Source organism: Schistocerca serialis, chromosome 8 (assembly GCF_023864345.2).
Source record: "Schistocerca serialis cubense isolate TAMUIC-IGC-003099 chromosome 8, iqSchSeri2.2, whole genome shotgun sequence".
NCBI classification, from domain to species: domain Eukaryota; kingdom Metazoa; phylum Arthropoda; class Insecta; order Orthoptera; family Acrididae; genus Schistocerca; species Schistocerca serialis.
In genome coordinates, this window is record NC_064645.1 from 519,822,545 (window position 1) to 519,841,374 (window position 18,830).

General features: G+C 37.8%; 1 protein-coding gene across 1 annotated transcript in view; it reads right to left on the minus strand.

The window, feature by feature from the left end:
- Window positions 1-18,830, minus strand: part of LOC126416273 (uncharacterized) — a 103,513-nt gene that overhangs the window by 50,899 nt on the left and 33,784 nt on the right. Inside the window, exons 4-5 of the mRNA XM_050083910.1 lie at window positions 17,284-17,444; window positions 6,090-6,261 (exon numbers count right to left, since the gene is read on the minus strand). Of these exons, the coding sequence (XP_049939867.1) occupies window positions 6,090-6,261; window positions 17,284-17,444 (333 nt within the window). The remainder of the gene's footprint in view (window positions 1-6,089; window positions 6,262-17,283; window positions 17,445-18,830) is intronic.

Here is an 18,830-nt window from a genome sequence, read left to right on the forward strand (position 1 = left end):
AATTTCCCATACATCTTTGGCCAGCTTTGGGTTATTTTCTAATCTCCTGCAAATGTATGGCTTTACAAGACTCATTGCAGTGGACTTCCCGGTTAAAAATACACTTTCTCCCGGATGAAAACACACTTTTTCCATGTTATTAAGTGACAGTATATTTTCCATTGGAACTGTAAAACTTATCAATCATTTGAATGGTTATGTTTTTATACATGGGCGTAGAATTTCAGGGAAGAAAACTCCTTATGGAAAGATTTTTGACGTGCAGCAACATGTACGCTGCATATTTTCGTATTACAAAAGTGTAAATTCGAATTCTACCACACACTGGATGTTACTTTCTGAACCATTGTAATCGAGATTGCGATGCGCTTTTGTAAGCCAGTCATAGCTAATGTCACATGATCCTGCCAGCCGATGACAACAGATATGCAGACCACAGGACATGTGATGTAGTCAGCAAATAGCAACACCACTGTTAAGTAGAGCAGATACACAAACAGAAAAAGTTAATGTTTAAAAATTAATATACATAGTGTTGCTACAAGAAAAGCAAAGCTTGCACATATAAGATTGGTCTCTAAGGTTAATAAGCTGCAACAGAAGCTAAGCTTTCACACATAATGTTGATATTTTTTCTGCGTGTTACACTTTAAGATAAATCACACAAATGTGCCAGTAAAATTTTTAGTCGTGTCCAGTGACTTGCCCTCAAAGTTTTCCACAAATAAATTGGCTACAGCAGAGAAGAGAGAGCTTCCCATAGCACTACATCAATTTGCTCATAATAACAACATGAATGATCTTCTGGGCTCAAAATACTTCCAAATGGCTCGTCATCAAATGCTTTGTGATTTAAGAAATTCATTGTACATTCTCGCACATAGTTCAACTTGTATAAATGGAAATTTACTTTGAAAGTAACGCTTTTCAAAACCACCATTCACTATATTTTCCCGTGACCTGTTAGAAATAGGCTTGTTTCAGTAGTCATCACAGCGTCAGATAACAGGCGCCACCGCACTTCGGCAGCTGCTATGACGCTGGAAGTCCATATGTTCATAAGAGTACAGCATCAGAAGATCTTACATTATGTCATAAAAGAAAAAAAGACATCAAAGGATACTCTAAGAGCATTGGAAAATAACGGAGATGGCACCTTTCATATGAAATTCATCAAAGAGGTTCAGTGGAAAAATAAAATCTAACATTTGCTAAAATGTGCGGTACTACCAAAACGAAGATGAAGTCTGGAAATCAGTTAAAGTAAATTTTAATAATACCAAGTATCCTCAAATTTGTAAATTTTTTAAGACCTTAAGGATATTTTATACAAAAGGAAAGAGGCAGATAGAGAGGAGTGGAAAGTATGTTGGCCATCTCAATTTGAGACCGAAGTAATTGACTATTTTCACCCTGCCTTAGGACACTGTGGTCTGAAAAAGTGTATTGAAAAACTCTGATGTATTAGTAATAAATATCAGTGCAACAAAGAAAATAACAGATCGAATTAAATTATGAGATATTTGCCAGAGGGCAAAAATTACAAATCGAACCAATCAAGGTTATATGCAGAACAGTGTAACAACAAACTTTTCAGATTCTTTGTTTAATCAAATGGTTCAAATGGCTCTGAGCACTATGGGACTCAACTTCTGAGGTCATCAGTCCCCTAGAACTTAGAACTAGTTAAACCTAACTAACCTAAGGACATCACACACATCCATGCCCGAGGCATGATTCGAACCTGCGACCGTAGCGGTCTCGCGGTTCCAGACTGCAGCGCCTAGAACCGCACGGTCACTTCGGCCGGCCTTTGTTTAATCAAATAACCTTTCCATGTTATATCTTTGTCGCAATTCCAGTCTCTCTCCCCACCACGGTAAAACAAAAATTTCATTACACAGCCCCACAAACCAATGTGAGCACACCCATATGTATTCCATCTCCTTAACTATGTTGTTCGTTAACTTTTAAATAAACTTTTCATTTTAAAAAAATACCTTCAGATGCCCACACACCTATATGTTTTCCATTTACTGAATTATGTTGTGCACAGACTCCTAACTAATCTTTTCATTTGAAAAAGTATCTTCAAATGCCCACATCCCAAAGAAGCTGAGGAGGTCAATTCTAAACCTTTTTCCTTTTGGGAGCACAAGCTTCTGCACCTTTATTCATTTCTTGTGAAATATCCCTAGGCTCCTATTATCATAATGTTGCCATTACAACAAATCCTTATCAAACCAGGGAAGTATCATAACGCTGGTTGGAAGAGTAAGCTGGAAAGACATAAAGACCTTCGCAAGTGCAGAAATGGCCTCATCAGGTTGACGATGATGAGTGTCTGAAACAAATATATTCAATGTGCAGAAACTGGCAGACAGGTTGGTTTCTGAGTCTGTTTTTAAGTCCTGACTGGCCATGAGGTAAGTTGATTTTGTGCTGGAACAAAGTCCAAAAAGAGGTGTTGGGAAGGATTCACATCATTGTTAGTTGGAAGCTGGTGCCAGAGAGGGGGCATGTGGCTTCGAGCTGACACTATTTGGCAATCCTCAGCAGTCATCATACGATTGCTCACGTGCACTTCCTACAGGTTATCTGAACATTACATAACCAAATGCACAATTGCCTTACTTTACTCACAACTGTTAGCACCTTACCCTACCGTAAGTTTTACAAGAGTACATGCTCCTGTGTAATGGCAGTGACTATCTTTCATTAATTATAGTTATCATAATGCATAAAACAAACAGTGTTGCTGCACCTTTTTAGACTTCGAAATTGTGGCATGTTTTGCAAGTTTTATAAACTAATTTCCTGGTAAACAGAGTTTCAGGGCACTACACACCAGTAATACGACAACTCATCCGACACTTTACTTATAAGACTAGAGGCTTCCTAATGTTATGTCACAGACCAAGATATACTTATTGCAATGGTACTTTTCAATTATAATCATTTCTCTGTAACTTTTATTTATACTAAATGTTCTGTAAATGATTGGTTTGTTGATTTGGGGGAGGGGACCAAACAGTGAGGTCATCAGTCACATTGGATTAGAGAAGGAAGTCCGTCGCGCCCTTTCTAAGGAACTGTCCCAGCATTTGCCTGAAGTGGTTTAGGGAAATCACAGAAAACCTAAATAAGGATGGACAGACGCATGTTTGAACTGTTGGCCCCTGAAATGAAATAGTTGACTAAGTTAATTAACAATAAAATAATCAATAAATAAATACTGTATTGTTAGCATCACATTTTGTGTGTAATTTTGTTATAAATACACCAATTTTGAAGGCTGTATTTACTGCAAGAATGATTATGCTAATTAATTTTCCAGTTATTGTGGGTGAATGTTAAAGCCCAAAGTGAGTAAGAAAAAAAAAAATTTAAATTTCGAGAGATGAAAGGTAAACGTGGAAGGCTTTGAAATTTTGTCAAAACTAAGGAAAGTGTTGATAAAAATCGTCACTATAACTATATTATTTCAAACTGTCAAGCAAATTTTAATGTGAAACTTGTACTAAAATTACTTGTATTATAAAACTGTATTACTATATTGTAAATTCTAAAAAATAAGTAATTACAATGTTGTATTCTCAATAAAAATTTTCAGGACATGTAACCACATCTTCAATAATACAATTTTCCAACGCTTTAGGCACTGTTGCAAACGGCATTCCTCAGAGTGTTTTGCTCACTGCTGAATGAGTAAAACTTCTTTTCTTGTATAGTACTGGAAGAAGCTGTCTCTGTGATCTTACAGGGCACTGAAGATGAGTAGGAGGCATGTTAGATGTCCTGTATTGGTGTTTGCTTTATTTCTTGTAAATGGTGGAAATAGACCTCTTTGATTGGTGTTTGCTTTATTTCTTGCCACTGATTAAAATAGGTGAATGAGAAATGGGCAGCAGTTTTGACACAGCACTGTTTATCTGTTGCCTAGTGCCGGCTGAGGTGTGCCAGTACTTTGTGTACTGTGGTCTCCCATGCACCCGCGTGTGTTGCTTTGTGAGAGCTGTTGTCCCATAGTGCTGTTATTGCAGGCAGCCAAGACACTGTGTTCATCTGGCAGGTCTCTTGGCTACTCCTATCACCTCCCTAATCTCTTTCCTCAAGCTACATGGTTGTTTCACTAGTATGTAGGCTTCGTAAAATATTATCTGTTTGCTGCACTCATCCTGGTTTGTGCCACTGCTGACTTGGTGTGTTGTTTTAGGCAACTGTATCTTTCATGTTCAGATAACCTAGTGCTAATCAATCCATCCTGTTTACATACACTAGTCCACATCCGCAGCCAATTTCATAGAATCCAGCTTTATGCAGCTTGCTGACTGGATCTTTTGTTGAATCACGAACATCTTTTACTTTGTTGTTGCTTCAGAAAATGGCTTGGCACCTGCTCAGCAGAGAATTTTGCCCACACAGTCAGTGGTCCCTTGTACGTATGGTAACAGGATGCTATTTTGTACTTTGTACTGCTCTTCCCTATCGCCTTAATCCTTTGTCACCATACTTTGTCAGTCACCTTCAACTCATCATCCCTGGCTCCAGAGATGGACCTGAGCTTTTGTAATTCCACATTCAGATGTTCTTCATTACTGATCCTGTGGGCTCTTTTGGTTAAAGTGCACAAGGCGGATTTCTTCAGTGTAGGGTATTCGTGGGAGGAGGCATAGTGGGTTTTCTACATACTCTGTGGCCAAGTTTAACATTAGGCTTTTAGTAAACTTCCATGTTGAGGAAAAACAGCATCTCATTTTTATCTATGTCCACAGTATATTGGAGTTTGCTATGCTGCTGCTAGAGGTGTTGGCGAAAGTTCTATAATCTTCTCCATGTGGCCAGATGATGAACGTATCATCAACATACCAGAACCAGCATTCAACACACAGTGGGAGAGACCAGATATCTGTTTCTTCAAATGCCTGCTGCAATAGGCGAGAAAGGGAAATCCATAGCTAGACCAACCCTCTGTTCTATCTGAGAAAAGTGTTTACTATATAGTGTAAGAATACAAGATATTCCAAGAGCGTCAACCCACTGCTTTATGCAGTGAATGAGAATCTTTATCATAGGCACCCTCAATACATGAATTTTAATAGTAATATATTTACGAATTGTTTACTGCTCCAAAACTTTTTCTTATCACTTCCAATAAACTCATTCTTATTATTGAATACAATGCAGTATAAGCACTGAAATACACAACTAATTTACCTCATAAATGAGAGCAACAATGCTCCACTAAACATCTTATGACAATATGGTATGTTGAAGAACTCTTGAGTATTTAATACAACAAATGATTAACTTGCCCAGAAAAGTAACGCATTAAAGGGCCTGCTCCTGGGAAGCGGGTAGGTATGGCAGCCCTGGATTGAAGCTACCTAATGGATTAATGATAAGGGGTCACTGCCCCAACCAGCCTGAATGTGGTTTTTAGGTGGTTCTCCACATCCACTGAGGTAGATATCAGGCAGGTTCCCATATCCTGTCTCAGATACACGCTGTGCAAACACTTTGAAAACGATGTCACATTTGACCAGACACAAAGAGAGTACATAGATTCCTCATTGGAGGGGGGGGGGGGGGGGGGGGGGGGAGTTGCAGAACCTTTAAGACGGCTTTAGGAATGGCGAACTTCTTGTAATAATGGCCTATAAATGGGTGCCACGTGTTTGGTTCTCCACAAAATTGGAAACATACAATACTAGTTCCAACCCAGCACTGGTTGGATAAAGGGCACCAGAAAGTTAGGACAAGAAGTGATTTAGGATTTGCCCCCAGACAAGACTTTTTTTCACAGCACATGTAACTTATAATCTCCATAGTGTTCCACCCATCTTCTACCACTCTCACTTGGCAGAAGAGGGCTTTTATGGAGAGAACTGAATGGAACAATCACAATTATTTTCTGAGAGCCACAACTTCAAGTTATTCCTAACAAATAAGATGAATGGACCAAAGATATAATTTCACCAATTCATTTCATAACAAACATGCAAACGATAGGGAGGGGGGGGGGGGGGAGGGAGGGAGGGAGAGAGAGAGAGAGAGAGAGAGAGAGAGAGAGAGAAAGAAGAGCTTACCTCAAGTTTATGGAGCAATGACAGAAGTATTGGTATTGCTCCAATTGATCCAGCTTTATGTGAATTAAATTCATTGTCATAAACTGAAGCACAAAGCAGCTCAATCATCTTGACCATTAGCTCCTGGGTACTGGTGGAGCTACTACTTAGTCTCTGCAGCTTCATTAGGCCACTACAACAGGTATGCATGCAGTTAAGCACAGACACTTACTAAAGAGAGATAAATATACAAATATTAAATATTTGCATGCAACACTACGAAATTTATGATAAATTAATTGTAGTACCAGATTAATATTTTGTGATAGTTTATCAATGTTATTTGCATATTGTTTCCTGTTTAACAAAGAATTCTATCTTCCACCACACACCGAGCGAGGTGGCGCAGTGGTTAGCACACTGGACTCGCATTCGGGAGGACGACGGTTCAATCCCGTCTCCGGCCATCCTGATTTAGGTTTTCCGTGATTTCCCTAAATCGTTTCAGGCAAATGCCGGGATGGTTCCTTTGAAAGGGCACGGCCGATTTCCTTCCCAATCCTTCCCTAACCCGAGCTTGCGCTCCTCTCTAATGACCTCGTTGTCGACGGGACATTAAACACTAACCGCCACCACCACTTCCACCACAACCCAAAGCATGTTTTTGCCACAAAATGAACTTGGGACATGTCTACACAGCATATACCACAATTTATGGCACATACATCCTCCAATAGCATCTTCTTCAAATTGTCATAATCAATCAATTTCAATAAAAATCCGTACAGAATGAAAATAGGAAAAAAAGATGCGTAGCTGCTTGGTTCATGGTGCACACAAACATGTCACAGAATTGCCACTCTTTCTCCATTTTAAAATATACACACACACACACACACACACACACACACACACACACACACACACACACATGGCAACACTTTTTTTCACAAATGCAAAAGCTCTCTCAAAGATAAAATCACATTTTATATCAGAAATCAGAAAATATACTATGAATAAATGCAGGCAGAACACACAAACCTTTGTATTGCTGTCTGAGTATTTACCCAAAAGAGTCACAAAGTTTAAAGTATTAGAAATAGACAAAATAAACTTATTTTCCCAAAGCAACAATAAGAAGAACAAAAGATGGATTTAGAATCCATTTTCATTTAAATCTCAAACACTTTTAAAACACTATACAGAAAAAGTTAAAAATATGAAAGGAGGAATTGTGCACTTTGAGAAGTGGATAACATAGTAACTGATTCTTACACAGTACTTCTCCTGTATGAGTCTCCTAGTCAACTGCTCTCATTTCTCCAATATTCAATATGGCAGTTTACATGTGCTGAATTAGTTTCCAGTGCACTGTAAATATATTTTTTTTATAAGTGCCTGTCTTTATATAGACGGAGCGTTCAAAAAGAAACGACCAGGAGCCTGGAATGTGCAAACCAGTAGCAGGAGGGTAATATCGTGGTGTATGTAACGAGGTGTGGTTCCAACCAGAGCGTGGAAGTTCATAGCCCATCACTAGAGGGCACACGTGAAAGTCACGTGACTATACTGAGCTAGCAGCAGCATGCATCAATTGTCCAATGCTGCCAGTTGCATTGCAAACAGGGATATGGAGGCGTCAACAGAAGAACAAAGAGGTGTTTTTCGTTTTCTGACAGTGGAAGGAGTAGGAGGAACGGACATTCATCGACAAATGTCACAAGTGTATAGTGAACACTGCATGTTCCTTGCAAGGGCCAAGGCTTGGAACAAGCACATCAGGGAAGGACTGGTGTTGTTAGCCGATGACGCACAGTCTGGAGCACCACACTGCATTACCAATGACATCGTCCAGCTGGTGGATGCACTCATTTACCCAGGACCGCCAAGTGACAGTGAAAGTCAAAGCCACCATGATCAGATCGAGCATCTGAAGTGTTCACATCATCATGAAGGAAAGACTGCACATGGGCAAAGTGTGTGCTCATTGGTGCCCCTCGGTCTTCAACAACATCAGGAAGCATGTCGAATGGCCCACTGTCTTGCTCATCTGCAGCACTATGCTTGGGAAGGGAATGCGTTCCTGGCACAAGTGGTAGCTGGACTTGAGTCATAGTGTCATCACTTAGAACCAGAATAAAAAAACGACAAAGTCTCCAATGGAAGCATCCACAGTCACCACCACCAGTCACGAGTACAGGAAAGGTTATGCTGACATTCATCTTAGACCAAGATGGTCCCCTTCTGATTCACTTCCTGCAGCACAGGACAACAGTGAATGCCCAGTGTTACTCACAAATCTTGACCACCCTTCGCCAAACAATCAAATCAAAATGACCAGGCAATCTCACCTTTGGGGCCATTCTGCTCCACTACAATGTAAAGCCTCAATTGGCCAACACAGTCGAGGCACTCCTGCAGAAATTCAAATGGGGGGGGAGGGGGGGGGGTTCTCGGCCGCCCTTCATACGGTCCAGACCTCTCTCCCTCTGATTATGCCATGTTTGGTCCCCTTAAAAGGCTCTGAGGGACAAACAATACACCTCGGATGACAACATACAGCTGTATGTGTGGAACTGGTTAATATCACAGCCCCGGGAATTTTATGAGACAGCCATTCACCGCCTTGTGTCACATAGGGGCAAGTGTCTTAACAGCCAGTGTCAATACTTCTAACATACAGGTATTGGTTTCTGTAATTATGGCTCCAGCTCATTTCTTTTTGAATGCCCCTTATATCTTATCAATCTTTTATATATTTTTTGAAGTCTAATGTTTGCAAACACTAGAAATAAAATGTTGGCTACTGTAACATATTTCACCAGTTGCTGAGGTGTAATTTGGCTCACTAATGATGTTCCAAGCATAACAGTACGATGTTTTCCTTTGCTAGTTTGCCACATAATTATGTCAACAACTAGAGCTGTAAGTACCATGAAAAAGATTTCATTAGCCTCATTGACAGCACAGATCCATGTGACAGATGAGAAAAATGAAACTATATAAATGAGAACCCAAGTACGTTATTTGACTTAGTGAAACATAACTCAAGAAAGGTAGGGCCATTTTGTGATTTTGTGTTGAAGGCACTCAGTTGACAACACACACACACACACACACACACACACACTCTCTCTCTCTCTCTCTCTCTCTCTCTCTCTCTCTCTCTCTCTTTAAACTCTCCATCTGAGCATAATAAACTTTGGTGCAGAGGGCTCCAAAGTACTCTAATCAGACTTTAAAATTTGCTCCAAGCAGATGAGAAAATCAAGATATTAGTGAGAAATTGTAGAATCAATTGTGCAAAATTGCCAGAGATTAAATCACTATTGAAAAGTTATAAGGACCATATAATGTTTGGTTACTGAGAGCTGGCTACATCCAGGAGCTGGTACCAGGAGCTCTTTGGGAAAACCAAGGTTGCAGGGGACAGATGATGTATTTGTAGTAGTAGAAGAAAGGACTGTGACAACTGAGATGGGGCAAGAACGGGGTGAGGAGACAATAAGGGTAGAAGAGCACAAGTGAGGTGGCTCTGAGTAGCAGTAGTAAACTGGCTAGAATGGATTACAGTCATAAAACTGGGGGAAGGAGGAGGGAGAAATTTTGGGGAAATTAAGTGAGTAGGCAGTTTGAACAGGGGGGGAATACTGAGGAAAAGTTAATGCAATGTTAAGGGATGGGGAGAGGACAAGGGGAGATTCAGGTCAGGGGCATAGCGAGAATGGGGAACATGGTGCACAGACAGTTGTCACTTATATAGTTTAGGGCAGCAGGGGCTACAGGAGGAGTGAAATGAAATGAGTATTGAAGCACTTGGTGAAGCCACAGTGTGATGATCAGAAGAATTTTCAGCAACTAGGTGTCAAGTCTGTAATTAGTCATAGTTTGGTGGTGGTCATTCATTTGATAAACAGCTCGTGTCATCTCATAGAACACTGTATACTAATTTAGCTACTTCTACAATTAGGTAAATGAATCATGCCTATCATACTATTATAAATTATTTTGAAATTAATTTCTAGCAGTCTCCATAGGAATGTGCAATTCCAGTACAAAAATGAAAAGTTATTTACTTAATTTTATCCATTGTTTTCCAGTGTTTCGACCGCCTTCAGTCACAAGTTGCGTTTATTTACTGCACTATGCATTTCTAGCCCTGGAGGCTCATTCTCAGGTGCTTTTTAATTATTTACATCAGGTTTTTTTACTTGTCTACCTGTTGATATTACATTTTTGTGTTACAACATGGTATATTGTAGATATAAGTTTAACAGCGTTAATAATTATAACTAACTTACAGTTTAACATTTTATAATGTCTGCTTCTGTTGTGCAGTTGGTGTACGCAATACACATCTTTAATTTTGCAGTACATACTGGGATATATACATAGTCACACGCGTTTTCGCACATTGTAGTAGCAGAGCATAAATATGCCAAAGATTCTCGTTCATACAGATGTTCTACTTCTAAATATAATTGATTTTCTTGTTTGACAGAAGATAGTATGATATAGTATTGCTAGTACACAGGTATTATTAAAATAATTATTTGGCACCATGTTGTAGGTTGTCAGCTGTTTGTACTATTATAGATTTGAATTCTCAGGAAAAAAAAAAAACTTTTTAAAGGTGTAGAAAAAATTGTGGCTGTTAAACTCTGTTTGTTCATGGAAAAAGTTTTCGGAATATTTTTCTTTGTGTAGCATTATTTCTAACTGTTCTCGTAGATTACGTTTTTTACTGTTGGGCTCTGTGTGAAGTACAGTTAGGCTGTTGTGGATGTCGTCAAGTCTGTGTTTATTAATATACATGTGGTTAGCTATTGTAGATGTTGTTAAATAATATCCTCACAGAATTTTATACTTTTGAAGCCACATACACAATAAAAAATGCGCATGAGTTAACAACTCTCATCAAAGATGTAAAAATCCCCGGAGAAGCTAGATTTGCCTCATTTGATATTATCAACCTGTTCACAAATATAGCTGTTAAAGAGACAATTGAAATTATTAGAAAAAACCTCATCACACAAAAAACTAACCATACCAGAGATTATAGAGTTGGTAAATCTACTTGAACTACTACTGTCCCACAACTACTTTTCATTTAATAATAAAATCTATCAACAGAAAGAAGTATTAGCTATGGGTAACTGCATGTCATGTTTCCTAGCTGACATTTTCATCAACCACTTAGAGAGTAACTTCTTCAAAGGAGAAAATAAACTTGTTCAAAAAATTGTGTGTTACAAGAGATATGTAGATGACACACTACTCTTATTTGATGGTACTAAAGATGAACTTGAAGAACTCCTCACATCATTCAACTCACCCCACAATAAAATAAAGTTCACAATAGAACATGAAACAAATCAATCCATAAATTTCTTAGACCTCACAATTGTGAATGAACAACAAGAACGTAACTTGTACATTTACTGAAAACCAACCTACACTGACATCACAATACATGAATCTTCATACCACCCGAACACACATAAATAAGCTGTATATAGATCAATGTTGAACAGGGCACATAAATTACCTTTAAAACCTAAAGCACTAACACAAGAAACAGATACTATCAAAACAACTGCAGTAAATAATGGTTACTCTGTAAAATCAATTGATAAACTATCTAGAAAAATTCAGACCAACATCACTCACAAAAACACTGAAAAGAAAACTACCAACACAAAACAAATCTTCACAAACATTCCATACTTAGGCACAGTATCACAAAAAGTAGCTAACATATTCAAAAAAACCAATATTAAAATATCTTTCCCCACAAACAGCAAACTTGCATACCACTTACCTCACACAGTGAACACAAACAAGCCAATAACACAACACAGTGGAATATATAAATTACAATGCAACAGTTACCCTGCCTTTTACATAAGAAAAACTGGAAGAACCTTCTACACACGGTATAAAGAACACACCAACACCTTTCGACTAAACCATTTTGAAAAATCTACAATAGCTACATGTATATTAATCAACACAGGCTTGACAACATCCACAACAGCCTAACTGTACTTCACACAGAACCCAACAGTAAAATAACTTATCTACTAGAACAGTTAGAAATAATGCTACACAAAGAAAAATATTCCGAAAACTTGTTGCATGAACAAACAGAGTTTAACAGTCATAATTTTTCTACACCTTTAAAAGTTTACTTTTTCCTGAGGACTCAAATCTATAATAGTACAAACAGCTGACAACCTACAACATGGTGCCAAATAATTATTTTAATAATACCTGTGTACTAGTAATACTGTATCATATTATCTTCTGTCAAACAAGAATATCGATTATATTTAGAAGTAGAACATCTGAAAGAACGAGACTCTTTGGCATGTTTACGTCTGCTACTACAACGTGTGAAAAAGTGTGTGACTATGTATATATCCCAGTATGTACTGCAAAATTAAAGATGTGTATTGCGTATACCAACTGCACAACAGAAGCAGACATCATACAATGTTAAACTGTAACTTAGTTTCATATTATTAATGCTGTTAAACTTATATCTACAATATACCACGTTGTAACACAAAAATGTAATATCAACAGGCAAACAAGTAAAAAACCTGATGTAAATCACTAAAAAGCACCTGAAGGAGAGCCTCCAGGGCTCGAAATGCACAGTGCAGTAAATAAACGCAACCTTGTGACTGAAGGCGGTTTGTTCTTCATTTTACAAAAGTAAATCAGTCGCGGACGAAACACTGGAAAACAATGGTAAAATAAAGTTATATTTGCCATGCCAGGCACTAAGAACAGTGTACTCATTTAAAAATACGAAACTTAAGCTAGCAAAAGTGATTTGTAGTGTCAAATTTAACAAAAAATATGTATCTCATGGTTTTATTCCAAACTACATTAACATTACGATAAAGTGACATTCACAAGCAGCCAGAATAGCTACAAAAAAATTCAAGAACAGCTGGTTATTTACACAAATCAAACTACAGCACAAGCAAAAAGAAGAACTTAATAGATCTCTTTACCACCTACATCTAGAGTTAACTAGCATACTACATCCATTAGAAATGTATTATGTAGACGAATATGTTACAACCTTCTGCACAAAAGTTAGAACTACTATAACCAATAAAAATACAAAAAAACTTGAATCCCTTCAAGTAAAATATGACAGTGCCCATAATAATGTAACTTCTAAAACACAGACTTTCTATGAAAGAGTTATCAACGAAACCAACATTAGCTTCACAAACACAGAATAAGCTTTACTGAACAAAGGCCTTAAACACAATATTAAACCAAAATTTAATCATCATAATTTAAAAATCCTCATAGTTGATACAAAGAAAGTTGCAGATATGGCCAACCTGAACCACAATGAACAGATTGTCTTAGCACATAATGTTAACATAATTATCCAGAAAGAAGAGAAGAAAGCAAAACAACACTCCAACCCAACTTTGGAAGAAACCAAAGTGTTGAAACAACTGAAACACAAACTCAATGAACATGATGCTCTTGTTGTGAAATCAGATAAAGGAAATCCCACAGTCATCCTTTATAGAAATGATTACATTACTAAAACTCTTAATTTTTTCTCAGAAAATAACACTACTGAACTAAACCATGACGCAACCACTAAGTTTCAGAAAAAATTGAAGAAAATGCTTAACCAATGTAGCTTCCTCCTGTCTGATAAACAAATAAAAAGTTGCACATTAATGAATCCCACCGCCGCCAAACTCAGAGCACAGCCAAAGATTCATAAACAGAACTCTCCAATTAGACCAATTGTTAACTCCAAGAACACACCTGCATATAAACTTTCACAGTTGTTAAATAATATCCTCAGAGAATTTTACACTTTTGAAACCACATACACAATAAAAAATGCATGAGTTAACAACACTCATCAAAGATGTAAAAATCCCCAGAGAAGCTAGATTTGCCTCATCTGACATTATCAACCTGTTCTCAAATACGAGGGCAGTTCAATAAGTAAAGCAACACATTTTTTTTCTCGGCCAATTTTGGTTGAAAAAAACCGGAAATTACTTGTGGAATATTTTCAAACATTCCCGCTTCGTCTCGTAAAGTTTCATTGACTTCCGACAGGTGGCAGCGCTGTACGGAGCTTTTAAAATGGCGTCTGTAACGGATGTGAGTTGCAAACAACGGGCAGTGATCGAGTTTCTTTTGGCGGAAAACCAGGTCATCTCAGATATTCATAGGCGCTTGCAGAATATCTACGGTGATCTGGCAGTGGACAAAAGCACGGTGAGTCGTTGGGCAAAGCGCGAGTCATCATCGCCGCAAGGTCAAGCAAGACTGTCTGATCTCCCACGTGCGGGCCGGCCGTGCACAGCTGTGACTCCTGCAATGGCGGAGCGTGCGAACACACTCGTTCGAGATGATTGACGGATCACCATCAAACAACTCAGTGCTCAACTTGACATCTCTGTTGGTAGTGCTGTCACAATTGTTCACCAGTTGGGATATTCAAAGGTTTGTTCACGCTGGGTCCCTCGTTGTCTAACCGAACACCATAAAGAGCAAAGGAGAACCATCTGTGTGGAATTGCTTGCTCGTCATGTGGCTGAGGGTGACAATTTCTTGTCAAAGATTGTTACAGGCGGTGAAACATGGGTTCATCGCTTTGAACCTGAAACAAAACGGCAATCAATGGAGTGGCGCCACACCCACTCCCCTACCAAGAAAAAGTTTAAAGCCATACCCTCAGCCGGTAAAGTCATGGTTACAGCCTTCTGGGACACTGAAGGGGTTATTCTGTTCGATGTCCTTCCCCATGGTCAAACTATCAACTCTGAAGTGTATTGTGCTACTCTTCAGAAATTGAAGAAACGACTTCAGGTGTTCGTAGGCACAAAAATCTGAACGACTTCTCCTTCTTCATGACAATGCAAGACCTCACACAAGTCTTCGCACCCGAGAGGAGCTCACAAAACTTCAGTGGACTGTTCTTCCTCATGCACCCAACAGCCCCGATCTCGCACCGTCGGATTTCCTTATGTTTGGCCCAATGAAGGACCAATCCGTGGGAGGCACTACGCGGATGATGAAGAAGTTATTGATGCAGTACGATGTTGGCTCCGACATCGACCAGTGGAATGGTACCGTGCAGGCATACAGGCCCTCATTTCAAGGTGGCGTAAGGCCGTAGCATTGAATGGAGATTACGTTGAAAAATAGTGTTGTGTAGCTAAAAGATTGGGGAATAACCTGGTGTATTTCAATGCTGAATAAAACAACCCCTGTTTCAGAAAAAAAATGTGTTGCATTACTTAATGAACTGCCCTCGTATATCTGTTAAAGAGACAACTGAAATTATTAGAAAAAAACCTCATCACACACAAAAAACTAACCATACCAGAGATTACAGAGTTGGTAAATCTACTTGAACTACTACTGTCCCACAACTACTTTTCATTTAATAATAAAATCTATCAACAGAAAGAAGGATTAGCTATGGGTAACTGCATGTCAAGTTTCCTAGCTGACATTTTCATCAACCACTTAGAGAGTAACTTCTTCAAAGGAGAAAATAAACTTGTTCAAAAAAATGTGTATTGCAAGAGATGTGTAGAGGAAACACTACTCTTATTTTATGGTACTAAAGACGAACTTGAAGAACTCCTCACATCATTCAACTCACTCCACAATAAAATAAAGTTCACAATTGAACATGAAACAAATCAATCCATAAATTTCTTAGACCTCACAATTGTGAATGAACAACAAGAATATAACTTGTACATTTACTGAAAACCAATCTACACTGACATCACAATACATGGATCTTCATACCACCCGAACACACATAAGTATGCTGCATTTAGATCAGTGTTGAACAGGGCACATTCATTACCTTTAAAACCCAAAGCACTAACACAAGAAACAGATACTATCAAAACAATTGCAGTAAATAATGGTTACTCTGTAAAATCAACTGATAAACTATCTAGAAAAATTCAGACCAACATCACTCACAAAAACACTGAAAAGGAAACTACCGACACAAAACAAATCTTCACAAGCATTCCATACTTATGCACAGTATCACAAAAAATAGCTAACTTATTAAAAAGAAACAATATTAAAATATCTTTCTCCACAAACAGCAAACTTGCATACCACTTACCTCACACAGTGAACACAAACAAGCCAATAACACAACACAGTGGAATATATAAATTACAATGCAACAGTTGCCCTGCCTTTTACATAGGAAAAACTGGAAGAACCTTCTACACACGGTATAAAGAACACGCCGACACCTTTCGACTAAACCATTTTGAAAAATCTACAATAGCTAACCACATGTATATTAATAAACACAGACTTGACAACATCCACAACAACCTAACTGTACTTCACACAGAACCCAACAGTAAAAAACTTAACCAATAGAACAGTTAGAAATAATGCTACACAAATAAAAATATTCCGAAAACTTAATGAATGAACAAACAGAATTTAACAGCCACCATTTTTTCTACACCTTTAAAAGTTTACTTTTTCCTGAGGACTCAAATCTATAATAGTACAAACAGCTGACAACCTACAAAATGGTGCCAAATAATTATTTTAATAATACCTGTTTACTAGTAATATTATATCATATTATCTTCTGTCAAATAAGAAAATAGATTATATTTAGAAGTAGAACATCTGTATGAACGAGAATCTTAGGCATGTTTATGTTCCGCTACTACAATGTGCGAAAAAGTGTGTGACTATGTATATATCCCAGTATGTACTGCAAAATTAAAGATGTGTATTGCGTATACCAACTGCACAACAGAAGCAGACATCATACAATGTTAAACTGTAACTTAGTTTCATATTATTAACGCTGTTAAACTTGTATCTACAATATACCATGTTGTAACACAAAAATGTAATATCAACAGGCAAACAAGTAAAAAATCTGATGTAAATCACTAAAAAGCACCTGAAGATGAGCCTCCAGGGCTCAAAATGCATAGTGCAGTAAATAAACACAACTTGTGGCTGAAGGTGGTTTGTTCTTCATTTTATAAAAAGTTATTTACGCTTCCTCAAAATGGTGAGCATCACAACAATCACACAAATGTTATCATGCTCACTAACTAAACTGAACACTGAATATATCAGACATCTTTTCACTCTAGAATAAACAGTAAATGTAATAATGACTTTAATTTTCATACAGTACCTCAAAACAATCTGTAATCCATTACACATTGAAAATTTTAGCTGATTGGGGCTATTGCCAACTATCATAAGCTTGATGAGTGGTACTAGCTCATGTAAGAAATCTATCGCATGATAGCTTGTAGTAATTTTGTCCAGTAATATATCCATTAGATCTGTCACCTATAACAAAAAACTGGCTAAGAAAAAGAATTTTCAAAATATTAAATAATAAAAGATTAACATTTATTTTTTGCTTTAAGTACAGAAAAAATATCCACAAATTGTTCAACTTAATTAATACAAAACTATAAAAAATAAGAAAAAATAATTCATTAGCTTTACAACAGAAACAAACCCTTTGTCACGAACCACCCAATGTATAACATGTGGTGCAGTGCAGTGAAAAAAAACACGTGTGTGTGTGTGCGTGTGTGTGTGTGTGTGTGAGAGAGAGAGGGGGGGGGGGGGGGGGGGGGGAGGGATAACAAGACATTAAGGAATCGGAGGGCAATGCCTTAGAAATAAATTAACATAAAGCCCATGAGATATGAAAGAAAATGAAGTCACATTACAGTGAGTATTGAGACGGATAATCAGAAGGAGATAAGGATCTTAATTAAGAAAATAATGACAACAGATCACTAATACCCTCCAGCATAGCAAATGGCAATACTTATTGATATTATACATTGGAGGTCCCCATAAACTCTTTCTTTTCATTTGTTTAATTGTTTGTTTCAGTATAATTTTCTGACGATATTTATTAGAAGAAACAACAAATACAAGCAGCATAGTAGTTTACACGAGTTTAGCACCTCTTCGCTATGTTAAGGTATTCGGTCAATTAAAAATTAAATAAAATGATTCACAGATTCTTGCCTTCAAGAAGTTCAGTTTCCAATATGGGTGAGAGGTACATTCGAAAATACACCAAAACAAAAACATATTAAAACAAATAGCAACATTCATGCTTTCAAAATCACAGCTTTCTTCTTCAAGGAGGAAAGAGGCACTGGTAGGTGATACTTGACACATGGGATGGAAGGTTGGAACATCACTCACAACCCATGTCAAGAGGGCCTGACCTTGTATGAAAGAGGAAGCAAGAAGGGCGATAGAAATGAAATCAATGAATTAGAAGGAAAGTATTTGGAAGAAGAATTTCAGTCTTCAAATAACACACTATTATCTATCACAGACCTCTGTTGTGATGATAATAAATACTGTTCAAGTTTCTTCCCTCATTTGAAAGGGCATCCTCCTATTGTAAGAATACTTTGTGAGGTGAATGTCTGAGCTTACCAAAGTTGCATATGACAAACACTGGTTATCAAATTAAATTGACAATAAACTTGGAAAAAATTAAACATATTACTCTGTTCCTAAAATCTCCCTGGTCTATACATCCACTAATCAACATCCAAAACACCTCCACCTCTTTTGCCCTTGTCCTTTCTTTTCTTGTCTTTTTCCATCCCCTAGCTCACTCATGCCAATATTGTGCAACCCTCTCGCAACCATCTCGTCATGTTCTGCCACCTCATTTTCGTGATTATTACAGACATT